The 25,334-nt window shown below is 38.2% G+C and overlaps 1 protein-coding gene across 26 annotated transcripts in view; it reads right to left on the reverse strand.

Moving 5' to 3' along the window:
* The window catches only part of KCNMA1 (potassium calcium-activated channel subfamily M alpha 1), a 612,911-nt gene that overhangs the window by 82,802 nt on the left and 504,775 nt on the right, over positions 1–25,334 (reverse strand). For all 26 annotated transcript variants that reach the window (XM_042456625.1, XM_042456624.1, XM_042456616.1 and 23 more), the window contains one exon: positions 8,955–9,048. In XM_042456625.1, coding sequence (XP_042312559.1) covers positions 8,955–9,048 — 94 coding nt within the window. The remainder of the gene's footprint in view (positions 1–8,954; positions 9,049–25,334) is intronic.

Raw genomic sequence — 25,334 nt, forward strand, 5'->3', positions numbered from 1 at the left:
CTCTGATGGAATTCAGCAAATGTTTTGTGACTTATACACCCAACATTTGTCAGCTAACATTAGCCATTCCTCATGACCCTCTCCACTCTGTACCAATGGCATTGGGTTGTAATGAGAATCTGTGGCCGTGTGTGTGTGTGTTGCACTAATGACACTTTCTTGCTGACCTTTACTTTCATGAGCTTAATCAGTGATGAAATTTTCATGGTATCAGAGCACATGTGAAGGCAGCTTTGTCAGGTAAAAAGTGCACAGTGCTAAGGATAGAAATGTACATGTTTCACTCTGCACTTACACTCTTAACCCATTTATCTACTGATAACATTGATCTAGCCATCAAATTGAGGCTAGTCATTTATGTCTTGCTATAGCTTTATACTGAACGGAAACATGCTTAACTACTACATCATACCCCCTCTTAATTTTGTTCAACACCTAAGGATGGACAAACGTGTCTATTTTGGCATCTGTAAATTTCTGTTTTCATCCATTTGTAATTTTTAAATATACTTGAAAAGGGCCTAAGTATGTACAGATCCACCCATCAGATGCATGGGATATTTTATTTATTTATTTATTTATTTATTTATTTAGTTAGTTATTTTGCAAGCCAAAAATTCCCACTCTTTCAGTCTTAAATGATTCAAGCCTGGTCTGGAAGATAACTAAGATAACTAGATAACTAAGGCAAGTAAACCAGCGTAAAGGTGAACATTAGGCAGGTGCTGAGATGATACAGATTATCTATGTTTGAACAGTCTAGAATTTCACCAGCCTTCTGCTGGTGTTACTCGCTACACTTTCTTCAGTGTGGGACATGGAAATGCCAGTTTCTTCCCCGTCTATGGTTACTTAGCTCACACAGAATGCAATGCACGAGAAGAGGAGAGGTTCCCATCTATAGGAAAGCTATTCATGCAAGCAAGATGCAGAGATCCTACAAATGAACAGGAATCTGCTCTTCAGACTTGCCTCTTTATATGTGAGGAAAGTAGCAACAGAGGTAGCAGGAAGCTGGGTCCTCCCCTACTCCTCTCTTGACAAAAAGCATGCTGAATAATGTCTGAACAGAACTAGCACACACCCCTCTGCAGTTAAGATTTTCAATTAGAATTATTTTAAAAATCTAATTGTGTTGCTGTGAATTAAAAATGGATATTGATTGTGCACACATCCAGACTTGCTCATCAAAAACAGAAGCCCTTGGACTTGTTCTAAAACCCACAGGTAGCGGTATATAATCATGAAAAGAATAAGTGTTTCTTGTAGTTTATTACATGATCGAAACATGCACTGATATGTCACACATAGGAGGACACACTACTATAGTATTAAAGTGTGTACGAAGGAGGTGGCTGGGATAATGTGACTTGTGCAATATCCACAGAAATGTAATAGTTAATTTATGCTTCCTATCACATGGAATCAGTGGTTGCTACCTTCCAGGTTTAGTTTGTTGTTTCCCTGCAGATGTACCAATGCATAAACTTGTGTATCCTCCACAAGTAGTTAGATACATTTTTTTTTTTGCCGAAACTCTTTACAGTCTGGAAGAAAGAAGGACCTAGAAAAAGAGCTGCTTTATTGTTTCCTGCCCTGGGCATAAGTTATAACTAATACTAAATCTAATATTAAATCCTGCTTATTTACTGAATGCATATCCTTGCCTGCTTCATGCATGCCCTTGGCATTAAAGGGAAGGGAGGTGTATAATGCATATAGTTCAGCACTTCATTAAATAAGCAGAATCCAGCATATGTTTGTGAGTCCCCTTCCCTGCCAAATTAGAGCGAGATAAACATGGCAAACATAATTTAAATATACACTTTATGACTGCATTTCTGTATTTATTCATAAGCGAGTCTCATGACATTTTCACAAACCTCACAGAGATGCTGTCTTTTTCCCTGCCACTTTGCTGGACCTTGGCATCAATCTCACAACAAGTTTAGTATGTCCTGTTTTTGGTTGGCAAGGGGTGAAGACAGGGGAGGATGCTGAAACTAAGGCAAATCCTCAGGGTTATGAAATTCTCCTTGGCAACAAACTGGGAACTCAGCAGACCCTCTGTGGTTTGGGTGTGTGATCACGGACACTAATGATAATGACCCTTTGCAGAGAATGCTGCTTGTCTAGAGGCCAATGTCAAGTATACCATTCAGTTTGGAGTGAACAGGGACAAACTATTTGTTTTCTTTTCAAGCCCCTGGGCCTTGTCACATACTATTTGTTTCTGCATTAAGAGGCATTGTCTCAGCAGGTCTGACATTTCCTCCTACTCTGTGCACTGGCTGCATCCAACTGCAGCTATCAAAGCACTGAGGACTAGAGGCACTATCCACCAGGACTCTTTTTTCCTGTGCAAATCTCATGGAAATGAATAGGAGTGCAAGAACAGACAAGCTATAATAAAACTCTCATTCATTTTATTGGGCTTGAGGCAAATGGTGTTCCAGGTGGATACCGCATTACCAGCCATTGTTAACACACATTGTTTGCTGAGCTGAGAGGTTGCATAGTTTTGCTCACGTTGTCACCACAGATTCAGAACAATGTCTATTTGCTTTGTAAAACAGAAATTACAAATTAGTGTCATATTAAATATAGAATTGGAAACTAAAATAAAAATACTATAGGGAACTGTGCATCCCTTTCTTCAAGTAATTAAATGGAAGTGGAGGGAAATTGTCATTACTAGCAGGTAACATTTATTTTCATTTCTAACCCTACTTTGCTCCAGACTTTCTAACATGACTATTGATTGTAAAAAATGCAATGCAGTCCCAGACCTCTGTACTCAGAGGTAAGTTCCAGTAGGTTCAATAGGACATCCCCACTGTAAGTGTGTACAGGATCGCATCATAAATTTATTTCAGTTATCTGTGGAAATAAGGAATGTGCAGCAAGCAAAATATTTAAAATATAATTTTAAAAGAGGACTCAAAGTTTGCTGCACACCCTTTCTTTCTTAAGTTCATCCTCCACTATTTTATGTCATTGTTACAAATTCAAGGAGGAGTTGAACTGACATATGTAGTTCCTTCAAAGGAGGAACTACATATCAACACCTCATATCTCTTGCAATTTAGTCTATGTTCTGTCTCTGTTTCATACTTGTGCAGAAACCTAGTTTGTGAAAACTATGTGAGGCCATGTTATTTGGCCTGTGTAGTTATGTCCAAGTCTCATCCCAGAGATACGACTCAGGAGAACACTGTGAGCAATGGTACAAATGCTTCCATGACCAGCATTCAAACTGAGTAAGGGAAGACATGTCAGAGGTGAATAAAATTATGAATTATGTAGAGAATGTAAATAGAGAAAAGCTTTTGTCTTTCTCTCATAGGATTAGAACCTGAAGTCATCCACTCAAGCTAAATTGTGAGATATTCAAGACAGATAAAAAGAAGTACTGTACTCCTTCACGCATCCCATTGTTAAACTGTGAAGCTGAGTATCACAAGATGTCATAATGGCTGCCAACCTGGATAGCATTAAAAAGGGATTGGATGAATTCATGAAGAATAGGTTGATCAGTGACTATCAATCAAGGTGACTATATATCATTTTAGTGTCAGGTACAGTATTCCTTTGTGTACCAATTGTTGAGGAGAGTGAGATGGAAGTGGAGGAGAGTGTACAACTACCCATGATTGTGAGTGAACTTTGCACAAGCAAGTGGTAGCCTCTAATGTTGGACTAGTAGGCCCTCTGTATCCACAGATACATGGATTCAAGCATCCATGGCTTGAAAATATTCAAAATAAGTATAAATTCTAAATAGCAAACATTGATTTTGCCATTTTATGTAATGGACATATTTTACTATCTCACTGTATTTAATGGAACTTGAGCATCCATGGATTTTGGTATCAATTGGCAGGGGTGGGTGGGTGGGTGGGTCCTGGAACAAAACTGTAGTGGAAAACAAGGTCCCACTGTACTTTTGGTATGATACAACATAGCTTTTTTATGTTCTAGCTATTCTGTATATGACATTCCAAAACCAGGACCTTGATATGCCCAAGAGATTATTTTTACTTATTTCTTTGAATGGCAGATTTCCATCAATTATAATCAATGTCTTAATGTTCCATCTTTTTGAAAATCATAAGACATTTGGAGTGGAGCAGCTGTCTGAAAGGTTCCCCCCAACCTTAGCCTGTGGACTAATTGACAGACCTTTGTACCCGAGGGCATGCCATTCATATATGGAATAAGGGGAGTTTGTTTGTTTTTTTCATTGCTGAGGACCAGATTAAAATTATTGAATGCACAAGAAGGCCATTAATATAATTTTTTCTTACATCTAACTTGCAGAATGAGCATGCCATTTTCTGGGACAAGCTGTAGTTGATGGAAGTTGCCATGACCATATGTGTCAATGTGTGTGCATGTGTTCAAGTCAACTGTTGACTTATGGTGACCCCATGAATATAATAAGGGGTGTTTTTTTTCAGGCAAGGAATATTCAGAGGTGGTTTGCCATTGTCTTACTTTGAAATATTGCCTACAATACCTGGTATTCCCTGGAGGAGCCTCATTCAAGTACTAACCAGGCCAGACCCTGCTTAACTTCCAAAGTCAAATGAGATCTGGTGCCTTCAAGGTATTCTTTAGCTTTATTATGAAGTTGTTCCTATTAAATATGACAAAGGAAAGTCACCTTCTATTTCGCTATACAAAGTAATTCTACATTATACACAATATGGCAAACCTAGATTGCTTCTGAAAAGAAATTGATAAGCATACTTTAAAAGAATTAGAGATCAAAGGTTATAATGTAGAATTATTTTTGGTATCACTATTGAGCATATTATCCATTCCAATACTTTACTCTCTTCATTCAATAAAGCTAAAACTGTGGACCAAAAAATCCTCCTATTCCTACAATGCATAGAACCCACTGGCTCCAGAACCACATCATTAGGGATGCATGTAACTCTAAGCTAGACATTGCTTGCCCCAGCCAAAATTACATTAGGAATCAAGCAGTTAATAGAATATGTTTCCCTCCTGTTAAAATCAATGTTTAAAATATATGTGTCAAGCCTCAGTAATAACATTTTCCCCTTCAGTATGTGCACTGTATTTATAGGAAGAAAGTCAGGGCTTTTAGTGAACCAGAATTCTACATTGATAATGTAGAATTACCTTGTATAGTGAAATAGAAGGTGACTTTCCTGAAGCCAAAAAGATTTTGATAGAACTTCTCAAGGAGCTTCTGTCCATCCTGAAATTGACAGTCAAGCAGGACTGAGAATCATATAGGCCCAAGAACTACCATAGATCTCCACAACTAGGAAAAATGTGGCAAAAGTGGAGAACTGTAACTGCTGGAAGCCATTCAGGAGCAGTAGTTCCCTTTTTAAACAGGTTGCTGACCTTCCCTGCACTTTTTAATGGTAATCTCTCTCTCTCCTTTTTTTTAAACAAACAAAATTGAATTTTTACTCACTTCCATCCCACCCCACCCTTTTCTGCAATTTGGGAGATTGTGGTGGGTCCCAGTAGCAGAAAACTGACCCTCTCCAATGCCTGGATCATGCCCATATGTACCCTAAAGTTAAATTGAAGCCAGGTGTGTCAATTTTCAAAGAGAGATTTCAAAATGTTATTGACAGTTATAATGGGATAAGTGAGATTCCTCAGGGGTGCTTTTGTGCATAAACTCAGTGGACATAAACAGTTTTAACTGGATAGAGCAACATCACCAGTCTTCCTGGTGTTGCTCTTTCAGGTATATATGTACATGTGCACATGCCCCATTGTTTTCAATGGGGCACAAGCATACATGCTTTCCCCCGGGATGGATACCCTGTGTAAGGGAAGGACTGACTGTATTCTAACTTTTCAAAGGTAAAATAGCATTCTTCTACAAGGGCAGCTGATTCTGCTCCCAATATAAACTTTTTGTTGTAAGTGGCTTCAACTTCTCTTGAGGTGGACTGGGCTGCATTAACATGGTGTCCCAAATAATATCTGTTTGGGTGAAGGTACAGAGAGTAGGGAAAGGCTAAGGGCCAGCTAACAAGGATAGGTGATTTCAGTCCAGGAGACAGGCAAAGCAGGAAACAAAATAAGTCTGGTTTTGGCCAGCTCCCGACTCATTGCCTGACCTATGTTTAGCAATTCTGATGCGTTACCAAGCAGACAGCTCAAGCTTGCATTGAGTAATCTCCCTTAGTCCCTCTTCAGTAGGCAATGAAAGCTGGCTCCACTTTGAAAATTCTTCCCCCATCATGCAAGCTGACACAGGCATGCTTTTCAAAAACCCACAGCCAATCTGTTGATCATTACTTATTTACAAAGGCCTTCGGGCAGAAAGTCCTGTAAAAACCATACTTGATACGGTATACACTAGCTTTTTCGGCTTGTGGAAAGGGGGGAGGAGAGTCTCCCTAAGGCTACCTCAAACCATCACTTTCTATTGCACATAAAATGTACCGTGTAACACTAAAGTATTTAATATATATGGTATAATATATCTACAGGAAAGGCATTTGTGTAGAAGTGTGTTAGCCTGTATTTGGTAATTTGATGTTTTGCTGAAGGCTATGACTTGAAAAAGCCTGCACCTAGTGCCGAGGACCTGTCATCTCAGTACCCAAGAGCCAGTAGAATAAAGAAGTACCCTAAAGCAGCAAAACTTTGACACAGCTTTGAAGCATATGAAAACAGTATAACTCCCCAGAATTATTATGACTCAAGATCAAAGAAATGAGGCATACTTTACATAGCAAACAGGGACAGTGCACTTCGCTCCAAATGTTGCTGTGCTCCCTTCCCTCTAACTGTCTCCCTTTCCCTCTTATTTTATTTCATTTTTATAATCTTACATTTTATCTGATGATAGAAGGAGGGGGGCAGCCTCTCTCTCTCTTTTTTAATCCTTCAAATTTCTAGTGGATAAAATTAATGGAGATAAGATGACACAAAGTCACGTGAATTCTAAATGATCGAAGAGTCACAACAGCATCATATAAATGAGGAAGCTGGCTGTCTCCTCATTTTATTCTTTTCCTCCACCCCATCACTTAAACAAGCACCTAAATCAGTATTGCATTGGCAAAGATTACCTAAAAGGAACTCGGGAACTTTTTGCAACTAATTATTATTAGCAATAGATGGTCAACAAAAAGGGGGAAACCACAAATAGGTACATTTTCCATGTGAATCAAATGTGGCAGTTCTAAATTCCAGTAAAAACAGGCCAGCAGTACAATAATAACTTCAAATGTGCCTTAGACTGAAGGAAGAATAAAAGCAATGAGTATTACTCTAAGCAGCACCTGAAACTGGCACAAGGGACTGAAAAGGACTGTATAGATTTGTTTGGGAATTCTGATCACTGTCACTGAAAACAGTTAAAATAAATATCATATGTGCTGGTTTAAATATGACTATTTTGATCTAAGGTTGCATCTATACTGAGGAAATAACTCAGTTTGACACTATTTTAAATGCTGTACATCTATCCTATAGAATACTGGGATTTATAGTCTTACAAAGTCTTTAGCTTTCTCTGCCAAAGAATGCTGGTGCCTTATAAAACAACAAAACTTGGGGATCTGTAGGATGAAGCATGACAATTAAAGTGGTGTCCAACTGCATTAGTTCTACAGTGTAGATGCACCCTAAATTAGCATTGATTGGATTTTCAACATGGACATTATACACAGAGGAAAATGTACTTATGACCTGATTTAACATTTTTTCAATAGGGCATATAGTGCTGTCAAAGTGCCATTACAATGTCAGAACAACTCTTATTGTCAAGGGACTATCATTGACTAGAAGTCTTACGGTCTCAAAAGCAGCATCTTTTTAACCTTGATGTCCAATATAGTGTGGCCACCAGAAACTGACCAAAAGTGAAATTCAAATTGAATTTGGGGCTTTCTCCTAGAACATATTCTTCTGAGGAATGTTAAATAAAAGAAGGGTACCCCAAAAAGCAGGTAATGGTTATCTAACACATATCTATGATGTTAATTCCTAACACAAAATTTGAAGCAAATCTGGAAATTCGTTTCAAGATAACTACCTGAGGAACTAAGAATTAGGTTAAAGACAAATTTATTCCCAGGTTAAGATGAGTGAAACGAATGTTTCACAGTTTATCTTTCCTTGTATGTAATTTCACTATACAACATAAACAGATATTCTTTGTGGTATCAGAAAACCTTTGAATAATCATTATGCTATAGAAATCATTATTGGAAAGCACTATTGGAAAGAAATACTTCACACTTAATGAGGGGAGGCTGTTGTTAACTAAGAACCGGAATCTGTTTTCATCGCTTGTCTTCATAATATCTATGGTCTTTCTTTTTAAAAAATTCCTATATTTCATAATTAATATTGCTTTTAGCCTTAGTATAACTGCATTCATTCTGAACTTTGCTTTGGCAAGTGCATAGATTATCAGGCCTTTTTAAAAAAATTCAAAATCAATTAGGGGATATTTGATTTCAATCGACAGGATAAAAGGAAGGTAATACACAGGTTCATTTTTGATTGTGATGATACATCTCACATATGGCCTTAAGTACAGAAAACAGTACTCAGAGGGATTCCAACAAAAAGAGAATTGCCCAAGGCAAACTAACCACGCGGGCTCCTCTGATTGGTTAATGCTATCATTAGTGCCACTGCTGTTTAAGAACTACACATGGACAGGACAGGGTGACAGCTAAGACTTTAAAGCCTATGTATTTTTCAAACAGCTTTTCAAACTGTTTTTTTTGTGACAGATTTTTTTCCAGCTCTATCATTAACTGCTGACAAGCTGACAGAATAAATACTTGAGTCTTTCAGAAACCATCTAACAATCTTCTCCGTTCCCCACCACACTGCTGTGACCCCCCCCCACCATTTTATTTATTTATTTATTATTGGGGGAGGAGGTTATATTAGGAGAGGAGATAAAGATATGAGTTGCTTTGCCTTACCGCATCAGCTTGGGCGAGGAGTTGGGTGAATTTCTCATGCCTCCATTTCGCTGCTTCTTTTTGGGCGACAGCGTCGTCGGCTGCTCGTCTTCAACTGGAAATACAGGCAACTCATGAGGTTATGATCAGCTCAAATTGTCACACGAAATACAGGTGAAATAGCCAAGAACACACACTCAGTTCCATCCACACACTGATATTTTATTGCTATCTTACATAGATTCAATAAAGACCAAACCGGTGTTAGTCGTAAGAGATCAATTTGAAAGCTGAAGTGGAGGAAGAGCAGGAGGAGAGGAAACCAAGGGATTGAGTGAAGAGATTCTGGAGATGGTTTGCACTTTCATAAAAGACCATGAATAGTTAAGCTGCGGTTTCGGAAAACAGAAAGGGGGCATCCTGCAGCATACGCAAAAGTATTAAGTATTTGAAATCCAAATACAGAGGATTGCCAGCCTGAACTTTGCTTACGTTGATAGCCTGATGCTACTGAAATGCCAGCCCAAAGTCTTCATTGAAGAAATATGAAACATTCATTGCTTTGTTATTCAGTGCTGCAATCAATGAAAATAAAAACTATGCCATACTGCATAGAACTTCAGAGCAACTCAGGACCCATTGCTTCACCCTTTATCACAAAAAGGGATGTTCTTGCAGGGATAAGCAGAATGTAACCACATGGCAGGAAAACTTCCTGTATAACAAACAATGGGAACTGTGGGTGAAAACCTTTTGATGGGGATGGAGGACAGCTTACGTAGAATACCGTTATCTTTATACGTGTGTTTTTTTATAAAGCAAAACAAAAACAAAACAATTCATTATTATAAACAGTATAAACATTGGCTAAACTCTACAGCACAAAGCTCTTTAACCTTGGCACGATTAAAGTACATTTCTAACTATCAGTGAGCGACTCTTTTGTCACCATCCTGCTTTACCATTTGCGACAATTAGCAAATCCCGTTTTCTATGTTTACACAAAATTGCTCCCCGGCAATGTTTTCCTTGGTAACACTGACACTGTGATCAAATAAAAAAATATTTTCTAACCTATAATTAATGCAAAATCAGGCTAAATACAATGAAAACAGCCAGGCCTCAGGTAGAAATTACTTGGAATTAAAAGAAATGGAAGTGTCAAAGAGTACCGCTTCCAACATAGGTCTAACATTAATCAACAAGAACAACAACAAAAGAAGTGAATGATGTAAGTCTTTTGGGAACTGTTATCAAGAAGCAGAATTAAATTTAAACAAACAAACAAAGACACCTATAGATCTGACTGCTGCCTAGATTTGGCGGAGAATGAATTAACAACACTTGCTGGCTCTAATCCAGACAGTTATTTGCAAGTAACTAAAATCTTATTTCTTTCAAAATGATTTAGGCAAGACTGTTTTGAATGTTGGATCTCTCATTTTAACCCTCTAATGATGTGGTTTGTTATGTCTGCTAGTTTGTCAGTCATCTTATCTACCTATTCCCCTTTCCACCCTTTCAAATGGGTGACCAACTGAGTAATCTGGTTTGCCAGTCATGTCATATCTATCCTGAAATGTCAGGGGTAGCAAAGCAACTAAAATTGCTCCTACCAAACTCAAGGTAGTTCAATTGAATCAGTTATTCTGGTCTTGTAAAATGTATTTTTTTTTTTAAATTATTTCTGTTTCTATAGCACAAACAATGCAAAATTCAGACATCTCAGCTCATTTTGACTGAATCTGAAAGTGTTCCCCCCCCTTTTTTTTTTTTAAATTGGGGGTGGAGGATGGCATTGGGAAACAAGGTTCAACTGTAGTAAAGTTCTGTTATGTCTTGATTTTAGTGGCAAAGTTTAGCCCAACTATAGGACTTGTAGTTTTTATATTTGGCCAGATCACACATGTCCTTAATTATTTATAAATGGATCCGTGGATAAATGCAAATAAAGTGTATTCCCGCTAAACCTTAATGTTATAATAATACAAAATATTATATAATATAATACAAAGTTGTTGTTGTTGTTGTTGTTGTTGTTTTACTTTGTGCACACATATTTGAATCCTGAACATTATACAGTTTTCGGTTTTCTTCACAAGTCACCCAGATATGATCCCAGGCTTTATAAAGCTAAAGATATTTCTTAAAACCACTCTTGTGAAATGATGGAACACGGATGGAATATGTCTCTTGCCGGTGGTATATATTTATGTAGCACTCAAGAAAATCTCTGTTTACAGTATATACACCATGCCTTTAGGGCACACTGGGAACAACCTCAAGCATTTTAAATTCCCATTTATTTCAGTGGGGGAGTTAAAGAAATACTTAACACTTGTTTTGTAATCACTGGGACTGAAAACTGCTTAACTGTGACTGAAGCATGCTTGCAAGGCAACAAGAATCAAATAGCTTGTAACAAGATCAGTCAAAACTGGGTGTGGAGGTGTGGGAGAGACTACATCATATGTCTTTGTGCTCCTTAAAAGCACCCCATTAGACTTGTATGGAAGGGGCAGCTTCCAGCTTCAAACTCAAAGACCATCCCCAGTATTAAGGTGACTGGACCACTATCTTCCTTCCCATCTTGGGCTGCGATGGATTGCCTGTGATTTTAAAATATCCCAAACAGGAGAATGGGCTGCAAAATAACTGGACTGCTGTTCCCTGTTTTTACCATATTGTGCTATAAAAGCAAACTACAAACTAGCACAGCACAGAGTGACAAGAGAAGACACGTTCTTCCAATCATCTTGGCAACAGGCATGAGCCCTCATCCATCAGTTTAGAAAGGGGTCAAACTGATTGGCTTCCTTTCACCACACTGTCATTCATGGAATCACTTAAGACTGGCCATGTGGTAGCATGAAATCATTCTGTTTCCTAATGATCCTGATTTGGCTGGGATTATTTAAGGAAGAAGAATGTCGGGGGCTGCACAGAGACAGCAACAAATGCTGGGAAAAGAATTGCCAATCACTATGAACAAGTATAAAACAGAACTGTTGAAGGAGAGGGATGATCTGCTCCTTGAAGGCATACCCTTTGTCTCACAAAAGAAATTTAAGTGGTGAAAGATTGATGCACCTATAGTACCAGTTATTTGAGAGCTTGATTATGCTTTCCTAACCACACACAGTAAGATAGAGTAAGGGGTACAAGAAATGAGAAATGTTGATATCATTAAATGGGAGTGCATAAACAATCCCATGGAATGCAGTTACTGGAGGAGATGGGAAATCTGGATGTTTCTGAGTAAAAGTATACCACAATGCAAATCAAACAGTATTTGCCACTTAGGGATTTCTCTTTGCTAGCAAACCTCCTCCCACTCAAAATTTCACCTAATTCAATCTGCCTCTGCAGATCAAGGATGATGAAATACAACACAATGAAAAATGAACAAACATTAAATAATATGCTCTGGGCTAAAATTCAAATATGCAGAGGTCTAAAAAGACAGGAGGAACAGTTTGCCTGTAGTTATTTATATACACACTGCATTTACTAATTGATTTTCCAAACTGCAGTTTCTTGATTGGACCAATGACCAATTGATATACCTTATAAACAAAATAGAGATAAAACAATAAACACCATTTGCTAAAAAATAACTAAAGAGCACAAAAAATGAATACTAAAATCATACATTCTTACAGGCCCAGCTTTGCCATGAGGCAAAGTGGTGGACCTCTCCATTATGGCTGATGCTGGTGCAATTTTTACTCCCCCCTATTTTTTAAAAAGTCTTGATACTGAAAGGAGTTGCACCTGGATATAGTGGCCATCCTCTTCTTTCCTCCAAATGCCTCTGAACCCAGCCTAATGCACTGCACCAATGTGATACCAGCTCAGATTTCAGATAGAGTGGAAGATCCCTAACTGTCGCTGTCACCACTTTCATAAGTTTATCTGGTAGGTGGCATGGGGACAAGTGGCAATGATAGCTGTGCCTAGCTCCTCTTTTTTTTTAACTCCTTTTGAAGCTCAACCTAGATGTTAAGCCTTGCAGAGGCACATGGTGGCTGATGTGGTTGCCTCATTTGATAGTCTTTATTCAGTGCCAGGCTGTATCATAAAATAACTTTTTTAAAAGGCAGGGTTAGGCTCATTTACAGCCCATGCCATCTAATAAGATGATGGGGAAGGTGGCTTTGGAAGCTGCCACAACTAAACACTGGGCCTGTCCTCAGATTCTTTCAGGTTCCTCATGATACAGGCATATCCAACCTAAACTAAACACTAGGAAAAATGCATAGCAGTCAGTCCCGGAGAGTATTTTTCAATAAATACCCACCATCACTGAAAATGCTCACATCATCTTTTCCTGTTTCATAGACAGGACTCTGCAGTTTTCCAAGATAATGACCGTAATCCAATTTCTGTACAAAACGCCTGTTGAGTGTACTTCCTTTGATGCATCTTCTTTACCAAGGGTATTTAGCATTTTTAAATATATCTTAATTGTGATGAGAGATCACCCTATCACACTACATTCCAATTAAAGATTTTATTTTTCATGATTCACCTGAAAAGAGTTTTCCTCCTTAAGAAATTTTCAGTAAACAATGTTCACAGTGAATCCATCTGAATGATGTATGTAGTAATGGAAACCATGTTTTATGACTTGCACCATTTCTCTCTTGGTACATTCCAGGGGAGGTGGAGGTAACTTGGGTGCATTTTCATAGAATCATAGAGTTGGAAGAGACCAAAAGGGCCATCCAGTCCAATCCCTTGCCAAGCAGGAAATCTCAATCAATGAATCCCCGACAGATGGCAACCCAGCCTCTGTTTAAAGACCTGTAAGGAAGGAGATTCCACTACACTCTGAGAGAGTGTGTTCCATTGTTGAACAGCCCTTACTGACAGGAAGTTGCTCCTAATGTTGAAGTGGAATCTCTTTTCCTGTAGCTTGCATCCATTGCTCCGGGTCCTAGTCTCTGGAGCAGCAGAAAACAAGCTAGCTCCCTCCTCAACATGACATCCCTTCAAATATTTAAACAGGGCTATCATATCACTTCTTAACCTTCTCTTCTTCAGACTAAACATCCCCAGCTCCCTGAGTCTTTCCTCATACAACATGGTTTCCAGACCCTTCACCATTTTGGTCACCCTCCTCTGGACACACTGCAGTGTAGATTGAAATAGCACCTAAACTAGGCTACAATTTGTTTAAATATTTGGGAGTGTGTGTGTGAAGGGGTTTCAGTGGCTGAAGAATTTCAGCAACTGTCTTTTCCTCCACTCTTTATTTACTGTCTGAAAACGATCTGCCCTGGAAAAGTCTGGGAGAGAGAAGACTAATTCCACCAATTACCATTACATTAAATTTAAATTTAAAGAACAACATTGCTTGTTCACCTCTTCCCTTCCTATCCAGCTTGTTTTTGTATCATATTTATTCGATTGTGAGCCATCCAGAAAGACTATTTTATTTTTTATGCATGATTAGAAGGCAAGAAACTTTGATGATGATAACTACCTACCATTTATAATTATGAAATCATGACAAGAAAGGCACTGCTATCAATTTTTCAGTGCATTATATATATATATCACTTTACTTTGGAAAAGGTAAAAAGGTGGAGGAAGAAAATAAAATAGTGTTTACTTGTACAGCTGGTCTTTTGGGCTGAAATACTGAATGGCATAACAGTCAATACTGTGTATTTTCTAAATTGTTGTTTTAATAAACATTTTTTCCTTTTCATTCATCCCCCTTCACTATAAAGGAAAAGTTTATATCAGTGGAGATACAGAATTATGCAGATTTTCTTTATCAATTCTGAAATACAACAAGGTTGATGAATTTGTCACAGATGTTCTGAATTCCATCCTGTCTCTATACTCTCATAAAATCTAAGAATTGAGTTTTCTAAATAGCCTTACTGGTAACACTTGATATACAATACTTGCCGCAACCTAGAACTCCTTTAGCCTAATAGGCATTACATCAAACAGTTTTATCTCCATGGAAGACTTTGTGTCAGAAAGGCATCAGACAATGGCTAATGAGGCTTCAGATACTCCGGTTTGGACTACAGTGTAGTTTAAAAGTCACACCGATGTTTCAAAATCTTTGCTTATTTCAGAATGTGTGTGTGTGTGTGTTCATGTGAATGAACGAGAAAGAGAGTCATTATTTCTGTGACATAACCTTCAGACAATGTTCCCTGAATTGATTTAAGATGTGCCGGTAATTTTAATGGCCCTTGTGTGAAGGCGAACATCTGAAACAACATCTTTCTTGGCTTTTATCCTCAGTTCTTCCTTTAAGCACAATCAAGAAAATGTCTTCAAAGAAGCAGTGGTCAAGGTCTTTAGCCATTTGAAGTATTTTAATACACTTATAAAAATAAATCTGTCACCTCCATTGTCTCATCTATGTCATCATCAACAACAAGGGCTTTTAACAAAACCCAGCTTTTATGTATCCCAAAATAAGCTGTAACAGCTAACAAGATTAATCAGACATTAATGCAAACTTGTATACTTGCCAAGCCTACTGGTGAAAAAGGTAAAGATTTCAAAGCCAGCCAAAAATGAAACACAACACCAACCAGAAACCATTAGTTGTCTAGCTATCTTGATTAAGGTATTAATCACTACATCTGGAGAAACCCACATCTGCAAGGACTTAGCAGAGCATTAGTAATGTCATTTTCACATTGAAAATGCTCAAATTTCACAACCCATGCACAAAAGAATCTTTGTTGCCTGATGCATCCGGCTATGGGACTACCTACGGAGCGCTTGGTTCAACCCCGGCTTTCTGTTCAGATAATGGTGGCATTTGGCAGGTAGGCTGAGTGCCCTTTGCAATCTACAGTAGGAAGACTTTCTTTGCTCAACAGAGCCCAAAATGTTAAGATGATGCAGTGAGGGATTGTTTGGTAGAAGGAGACTTCCTTTACGGTTATTAACAAGCGGGACTGGTTCCAGGATTCCGTCAGTGGACTTGATGCCAACCACTGCATGGGTACTGGTGCTCTTGAATTGAACTGAGCGGTTTGGGTAACTCTGTTTAGCTTCATTCTTTACTTCTAAATGATAAGGAAAAAGTGTACATTAATGCATTATGCATTAAAAGATTGTTCAAACTACATTAGTGAATCAGTTTTCTGTGGCAACCTGGGGTTTGTGGTGGTTGTTTTCAAAACCACAATCCCAAAGAGCTCCGACCTGTGTGGGAAGGCACTCAATGAAAGGTATTCATCATGTGTTTCTGAAAATCTTCATCACAATGCCATCAGACTGTATCCTCAGGAAACATGTCCTGAAAACTTCTATTGTCTTTTTTCATAAATGAAGCAAAATTTCATGAGTTCCCTGTATCTGCAGAAAAAACATTTTGGTGTGTACACAGGGCCTAGACATCCCCCCCATCCCAGTTGCAGACTCTTGTTCTTTGTTGGATGAGGGCCCAGAGAAATGCTCCTCTTCCCATATGAGTGGCCTTCAGTGTGTCTTTCCACTGTGACTATGCGTTTGCATCCATCTGAATGGGAGGGGGAGCATACATGTGCACTCCGGCCTACATGCGTAGTCAAATTAATTTGTTCTAAAACTACTATTTTTTACAGAAAAATAAAAAAGATAATTACACAGTATTTCCATCTGTCAGCAAAAACTACAACCAAGGGAAAATATGTCCAACGCAATATCAGACTTTGATAAAATCTCAGGATTTATTCATGGCAGAAGATTGATTTTCTCAGTTTACCAAAAGAACAGAACTTTATATTTCCATTATGTAACATTTAAAATAATAATACTTGCAAGCCATTTTAGATCATTTATTCCAGTATTCAGTGGGATGAATTGATGTTAAATTCAGGTACTCGGGCTTAAGTGAGTTCTGGACTGGACTGGACTATACTGTGGTGATCCAGAAGCTAATTACTTCAGAAAAAACACTATTGCTTCTAGATGACACTAAAATATGTGACAGCCCAAATGTGAATTCACTTGTTCTCTTTTAAGATGTACACTGTCGCAACTACCACCAGTATTGCTACTATTACATCTTTGCTTTCAATTGCAAGTTAGCTCTCTAGTTTGATTTATTTTATATGCAGTACAATCCTATGCATGCTTACCTAGACTTGGGGATGGAAAGACTATTTAAAAATATCTTTTTAAAATGGTTTAAAAACATGTTTTTGAGGGCTGAGAAACCTGAACAAGACTGACAAGAGCTGTTGTAGTTTGGGATTAATTCTGCACAAAATTTGAATTTTAATAATAGTTAGTAATTGTGCTGTACAATTATTATTTTATTGGTTTTTATTACTTTATATTGGTCAATGACTGAATAAACAGATTGATTGACTGACTGACAAGAACTATTGCAGTTTGGGATTAATTCTGCACAAAATTTGCATGTGGGTGTTTTGCCCAGGAAACAGTATTTTCAATATAGAAAACAGATTTTCTGCAAAGAAATTAATGTTTCTATCTTGAAATATTATTTTATATGCAAAAATATATTGTTTTATATGCAAGACAACCACACACAAGTTTTGCACAGATGGGTCTTGAATTGCATTTTGAATTAGCATTCAAAAACTGTGGTTTTCAAAGACTTTCTCAGAATGAGAAAATCGCCAAAATTACTTGTTGCTACCTTTGAGAAGAAACTTAGTGAAGAATTATATCCTTATGTAGAAGTAAGCTTCATGGGGCTTAGGCAAAGTTATGTTAGTACAGATCTATTAGGGTATAAGCACCACTAACCATTGTATTGGAGGGAGGCTTTCTTTCAAGTAAACATATATAAGATTGTACAGTAATTCACATCATGCTTAAGACTGCTCTCTCTTTCTCTTTGTCACTCACACACTAATATACACATTAAATCATTGTAAACTAGTGGTCCCTTCCTTTCTTTCTTTCCCATTGGGAAAGTAATTTGGGGAAAAATAAGTTAAAAAGTTAAAGTCTCTCACATTTGTGGCATCTTTTCTTTTTAAAAAGTGATGAAGGGGAAATTATGAGTCGATAAGAATACAGTCTTGTAAACCCTAGAAGAGTTCTGCAATCAAATGTAGAAGGCCTAGGACCCTTTTTAAAAGGACAAGAAAGGAAATATATCTGCTCTTCGAATGTAAATTAGCAACTGGGAAATATACATGGAACCCAGATGTCAGCCCATTGCTTTCTAGAAATAGGAAACATGTCTCTATCACAGAAAGCTTATCACATGCAATCTACACCAGACACATTAAAGCCCAAAGGAGTGATTCCGGTTTGCTGTTTAACAAATTCCATATGAAGGGCCTAATCCTGTGCCCACACAAGGAGATAAAATGATCTACAGCTTGGTTGAAGGAGAAATTCCTAAGGGTGTTTACATGTCAACATGTTTCCCCTGGGGATGGAAAATCTGTCAATTTTGCTTTCTTTTTGCATTCATTTTAAAATTGTGCATTATCTTTCCTTCATTACAGGGAAATGTGTAAAAGTTAAGTTCAGTTAAAAAAAAGTGAAACAAAATTTCTTGCCATCTGCACTGACCAATTTCAATAGATACAGCTATTCCTAGCATGGAGAAGACCATGCTGTACCCATCTACCATACATTATTAAATACAGTGGTACCCCGGGATACGAATGCGCCGGGTTACGAATTTTTCGGGATACGAAAAAATCCCATAGGGATTTATTGCTTCGGCTTACGAAGGTTTCTTCGGGTTACGAAAAAACCGCGGCGCTATTTTCCGCCACCGGAGGGCAGCAGAGAGCTATTTTTCCATTAGCGCCTATGGGAATTCGGCTTACGAAGGTATTTCGGGTTACGAAATTAACCGCGGAACGAATTAATTTCGTAACCCGGGGTACCACTGTATTTAGCATTAAATTCATAGAACACACCCAGATTCAAATCTGGACTTTTATGAGTTAAGCACTCAAATCCTTGGAATTGGGTGGACCCATCTATTTCACTTTCTCCTACATTTGGGTTTTTCTAAATGTTAGTTCTTTACATCTTGAATATGAAAATATTTGCAAATGTTGGCACATTCACATAAAGAACTAGCTGAAATAAAATTCTCACTCATCCCTAGGCCTGTTACAGACTGCCCAAATAAAGCTGCTTCGGGTCTCTTTGGAGGTATACTATTTAAATGATGCATGGGTCCTAAGAGTCCGGGGGTCGCGCCAAAGCCACTCTCCATTCCTAAGCACTGGAGTGCAGCTTTGGTGCAGCTTCCGGATTCTTAGGGTGCATGCATCATTTAAGCAGCATACCTCCAAAGAGACCCGAAGCAGCTTTATTTTGGCAGTCTGTAACAGGCCAAAGTTTCATCTGAAACATCATCTGAGAGATTTTGTGATGCATCATTTTATGAATGGCAAAATCCCAGATTTCAAACATGGACATTTTCATGAGTAAATAGAAAGAAAATATGAAGACTTCCTACTGTCCCATGCATAAACCCATGGACAGAACATGAGGAACACCCATGTTTTTGAATACTATTTATCTAATTTAGAGCTTGGAAAAATAATTATGTCCTTGACTACATCTCTAAGAATTTCCCAGCTAGCAAACAAACAAACAAAAAAGCTTTTCTATGTTCGATCGAATCCAGTATCCCATTTTCCACAGTGACAAAGCAGATGACTATGGAAAGCTTGAAAGCCGAACTTGAAGGCAATAGATACTAGTCATGATGGCTTGAAAGAAGGAAAGACACTACAGTACTTTGATTTGCCTATCAATTCCAAAGTCTATCACTGTCTGTTACATGCCATAAACTTCCATGTTCAGAAGCAGTAAACTTTTGAATACCCATTACCATGAAGTTAGACAAGGGAGACAATGTCTACTGTTTTTCATTGGTGGGACTGTGGAGACACACACAGCTACCCATTCACAAGTAGGCAGAAGTGCCTTTTTTCTAAGCTTTTCAACAGGCAATGCTCCTCTGTACCCCAATAGAAGGTGAAGGGAGTCCTAAAGAAGCCAAAATACAGATAAACTGTGATAAAAATGACTAGGTATATACAATAAGTCTATAATTGAGAACAGTTAAGAGTGAGGGATAAAATAAATTGTGGACACTGCACAATTATAGTGGACCCTTGTTATACTCTGGGGCTTGGTTCCAAGATCCCCCGTGGATAACAAAATCCATGGATGCTCAAATCCCATTAAATATAATGACATAGCAAAATGGTGTCCCTTATAAAAATGGAAAATGAAGATTTGATATTTGAAATGTATACTTTTTTTGAATATTTTCAAACCATGTATGCTTGAATCCATGTATAAAAAATCAGCGTATAAGAAGGGCTGACTGTATCTACAGCTACTTCTGTTTGGGCTGTAACTGTTTCACACTGAATTTTAGGTGACCTCCACTATCACCGGAACATTTCTGACAACGGTCTGAATTATCATGGTGGACAAGTCGCGGCTGCGCAAGAAAGCAGACAAATGCTTGTTTGTCTCTTCTATCCCAGCAATGCCAAGAGACACAAAATGTACACTGTTTCATTGCCATACTGCGAGATTCTCTGCCCCTGTCCCATTGCCATGTGGCAAAGAAACTTATAGCATGATGAGATCATGTCACAGATTTTTAAGTCTCTAGACATCACTAAGTAAAAGAGTTTTGTAAAGGGAAAGTATAGGATTTGGAGCTCTTAAGTAGCTCTACTTCAATCCAAAATATTTAATACCAGCCTATGGCATTAAAAATCTTCATCTAGAGCAGGGATGGGCAACTTCCATTAGGATGCTATGTTTATGGTAGCCAAATCCTTCCAGCAGAGCTTTCCAGGGCACCCTGGGACAGGATGTCAAGCTTAGTGTTTAAGCTGTGCAAAGATAACACTAGACTTTCACCCACATTTCCCCCTCTTGATATTTATTTGCTACATTCAAGATAATTTTAATGATAATCAAGTCCTAAAGCATTCTTAAAGCAACCAATTTGGATAATTGGGTATGTCCATGCCTGTGGCTGTCTCTGCTGTTTTCCCTTTGAATGTGCACTTGCCATATCTAAAAAAAAAGAAAAAAAAAGGGGGGGACATTGTGTTAATTTAAATATAACAAGGCAGAATACCAGTGCAGCATTTTGAAACAAATGGCTAAAACTAGCTCTTATTTGCCTGGAAGCAGCCCCAAGAAAAAAATGGATTTTTTTTAGAGAAGGAGGAGGAGAAACAGCAACAGTTCTCCCTTGAGAGTGCCACTGTAGTACAAAACTGCCTCACCAAGATTCATGATGGAGGCTAATGTATTAACTTGTAGCAATGGTTGAAGCTTCATACTCTTTATTTTCTGAACCTCAGATTTTCTTAAATGTCCTGTGCCATGATGGCAAGCTTGATTTAGCAGTGTTTCCTACAATTTGCCACTGCACCTGAGAAAACCAGACAGTGCAGCACCAATGAAACCAAACACAAGTCTTCTGCTACATGGCAGTTTTACATACCTGCCAGGATCATGATGAGCTACACATTATCAAATACATACTATCAGTAGCTGATCAAGTTTCTGGTGACGAAAGCATCTTTTGATCCTTGTGTCATTAAACAATGGGTGACGTCCCATTTTTCAATAACGATGCCTACTCAGACTTATCTACTTATGACTCTGTGAATCAGGAAACTGAAAATACCAACCACAATTCCTCCAAACTGTCAGCTATTGCTGTGATTCTACCCAGCACCCTCTGTACAAGACAACAGATTAACCATTAGACTAGATATGTTGAAAATATACAGCTTCAACCTTTCCCCAGCTAGCTCAGAGCGATGTATAGATGATTATTTCAACCGTCAGCTGCCGCATAGACTTAAACCCCTGCACAATAACTCCTGGATTCATCTGCCCCTTGTCAAACTCACACAGCCTTACTTTGAGGATACATGGTATGGCAGTTTCACTGCGGATCTAGAATAATCCAGACGGCCGCTGTCTCTTTGTTAACAGGAAGTTGAACTGATGAGTTTGTAATGCATTTCTTATCAAAGGTAGTTACGAAAAAATACACTCAGTCAGCTTGGGCTGGAGTTTATCATATAGTCAAACAGAGTTCAATCAAAACATCTATGCTTACATCTAAAGAGGGGGAACATACTTGTGAGCTCCTTAAAAAAAATATTCCAATTAATTATTTATGCATCTATCATTAATTTCGCTTTCTTTCCCCAGCAGAACATGTAATGAAATAACTGCTTAGAAATACAACTACAAAATACAAGGTAACAGGGTAAAGTAGCCTTTCCCGACCCAGTGTCCATCAGATATTTTGGACTACAAGTCCCACTGGCCCCAGCTAACATAGCCAATGATAAAGGGTCATGGAAGCTAAAGTACAAAATATCTGGAAAGTGGTTGGAGAAGGCAGATCAAAGGTATTAACTCTCAAAAAGTCTACCTAAGAAATATTGCAGGTTTGTGATGATGTACATAGTGATAATGTAAAAAAAATTAGTGGTGATGTACATAGCGATGATTTTGTTTTGAAGGGGTGGAAATAATGTTTGAACATATTTGATAGAGACCTGGTGTGTTTTTTTTAGTTTTGAGAAACCCTACTAAGAAAAATTCTTGACTGAAAAGCATATTTGCAGTTTGTGACTTATTCTGTGCAAAATTTTCATGTGGTTGTTTTGTGCTGAAAACAGAATTTTCTGCACAGGGAATGGCATTTCCTGCAAGGAAAATACTATTTCTACATATAAAAGTTAATTTCTGAATAGAAAATGCTGAGGATGTCTGCACTGAAAATGCTGTAGTTGGGGATTTGTTCTGAGTAGAATCCTCACATGGTTGAGTTGCACAGAAATGAGTATTTTCTGCACAGGAATCTCTTCACTGAAATATTATTTCACACACAGAAAATGCGGTTTCCTGCATAGAAAATGCTACATCTGTGCAAAACAATTGCATGTTAATTTTGTGCAGAACAAGTCCCAAGCTGCAAATAGCCTTCAAAAACTTTATGGTTTTGAAAGACTTTCTCGCAATGGGAATTAAAGTGCAGAAACTGCACATTACTATTTCTGAGAAGAAATTTAGTGAAGAATTACATCTCCATTAATTTTCCAATGGGAAAAAGTGGGAGCATTCATTATTGCCCTGAACAGTTAGATGGTTTAGAGATTTTATCGTTAGATCTATGAAGGAAAAAAAATGAAGGCACAAAAGTAAATAATGATCCATTCTGCTATTCTGGGAGATGTCACTGCTTCTGAGTGAGAACTAATATACATTTAAGCTCAATGCAGTCATTAACAGGCATAATATGTGCAAGAATGATGCAGACTTTAAATTATCATACCTAGCACTTTGAAGATACGTGTTTCTAACATGTGTGTAGCAAAGTGGTATGAAGAGGCCATATCTTGAACACACCTACACATTCTTATATAATGACACATATTGCGAGAACAAATAGTGGCTACAATCATACACCTGGGCTCATGTAATCCAGGCTATCCCCTCCTCCTATGGTTGAGCTCTAAAAAGGAAATTGGAACCATTTGCTTCTTTTTAAAATTAGCCAACGTTTGTTATCATGATCAAAACAGTATACATTTTATCCTAACAGAATCTTCACAGTTTGAAACTGGCTTTCAGTTAGACATATCCTGGTTAAAAGTAAGTGTAGTTTGTCCCGATGGATATAACGTGACCATCTCCTCTTTAGAGCAGTAAGGAGAAGAAAGGGCCCCACATGGATGTGAGATTCATTCAGTACAACACTGATAAAGATGGGGTTTAGAATGACATCTCAATATAGACACTGTGGACACTCTCACCAGTAGGGTAGAAGCTTGTTGATAAGATTCAACTGGAGCATTCTTAATGTGCTTTTTTTGAAGAAGAAGAAGAAGAAGAAGAAGAAGAAGAAGAAGAAGAAGAAGAAGAAAGCACAAGCAAGAGGTCTATCAAACCTCTGACAGGCCACCACAGATGATTGCAGCCAGATTGATAGATCACAAATTGTGATGGCCAACCATTATATCTGGTATTACTCCATTTACATGCCCATGAAACCAAAACACAGATGAAATTTGGACTGTAAACTCATCCAGGCAGTGCCTGTAAACCTTTCCAGACAAGATTTACGGAAGCCTTTGGGGCTTCAGTACCTTACCGAGACACACCATGCCAAGGTCTGCCCTGGATCTTCTAGAGCAATGCTTTGATAGGCACTCTAAAGTTCTGTGGGAACTTTTAAAGGACAACTCACTTTAAAAGGTGCATAATGTTTAGAAAAGTCTGTAGCTCAGCAATGGTGGGGGACACAGACTATTGATTTTGCTTAGGACTCCCACAAACCTGTTGCCAACCCCAGTCAGAAACCTAACTATCAAACAGGGTATTCCATGTGCACACAGAACCTTTCAGCCCCTTTCCCAGTTGAATCTCTTTCAATAACTCCTGGAAAATTCTTCCCAAGGCCTACACTGAGAGTATATTTGTTCCAGAACAGCACCTTATCGGACAGCCATGACCAATGTCTTCCATGTAACACAGGCAGTGAATCTGTTGTGGTATATGTGGGAGTCCTTGCTCAGAGGACTTGGAAGGGCAGCATTTAGTGACTTGGATAGCTGTTCTCAAGTCCGGAATAAGACCTTAGAGCATTCTTTACAATCCTGACACTGAATCCACTGGCCATCCTTGCCATCTGCTGCCACCAGAAGAAAAAAAAAAGGTGCTCTTCAAGCCAGAAGGGAACAGAAGACCTTTAAGCTCCCATGCAAGATTAGTTGGCACCGAAAATAGTCAATAACATTGACAGTGTCCTATTATGTTCATTATATGAATGATGGCATTGTAACAAACACCCAATATTCTGTCTCTGGACTCAAGCAAAGCAGCTGTACTGAATGAAAGAAGCAAACAGTTGCATGTGCGATGGTGGCAATGGCAGACAACCAACCACTAACAGCTTGGCACCCTGAACAAATACCACATTTTTGCCATATATTAGGAATGTCCTAAATATTATGTATCTAAAGTCAGAGCGTCAGAGAGATAAACTGAATCTTCAAGATTGGGACCATTGCTTTTCTTTCTGCCTGACATGCTTACACTAAACACTGAGTGCTAATTTGTGGGACCTCAGAATCAAACACTATTTCCATTCAGGAACGCTTATGCTTATATTAAACCATGTCTGTTTTTTCCATACTCCAATTCCTTCATTGTGGTTTTTCTGATCTCTCTATCCTGCTGACTTCCCAGTTTATGAATCACTGTCTGTTTATTCAAGTCATTAAAATGCTATTGGCAAACTGTCCACTGAAAGGCGTCAGAAGTATCAGTGGGCATTTTCCTCCAACAGTTTGACAATCTATAGACATCCATGCTGCTGTGATACAAAATGTATCATTAAACTCTTCAAAAGCAGAGCCCTCCCCT

Source organism: Sceloporus undulatus, chromosome 3, assembly GCF_019175285.1.
Source record: "Sceloporus undulatus isolate JIND9_A2432 ecotype Alabama chromosome 3, SceUnd_v1.1, whole genome shotgun sequence".
In the NCBI taxonomy this organism is placed as follows: Eukaryota; Metazoa; Chordata; class Lepidosauria; order Squamata; family Phrynosomatidae; genus Sceloporus; species Sceloporus undulatus.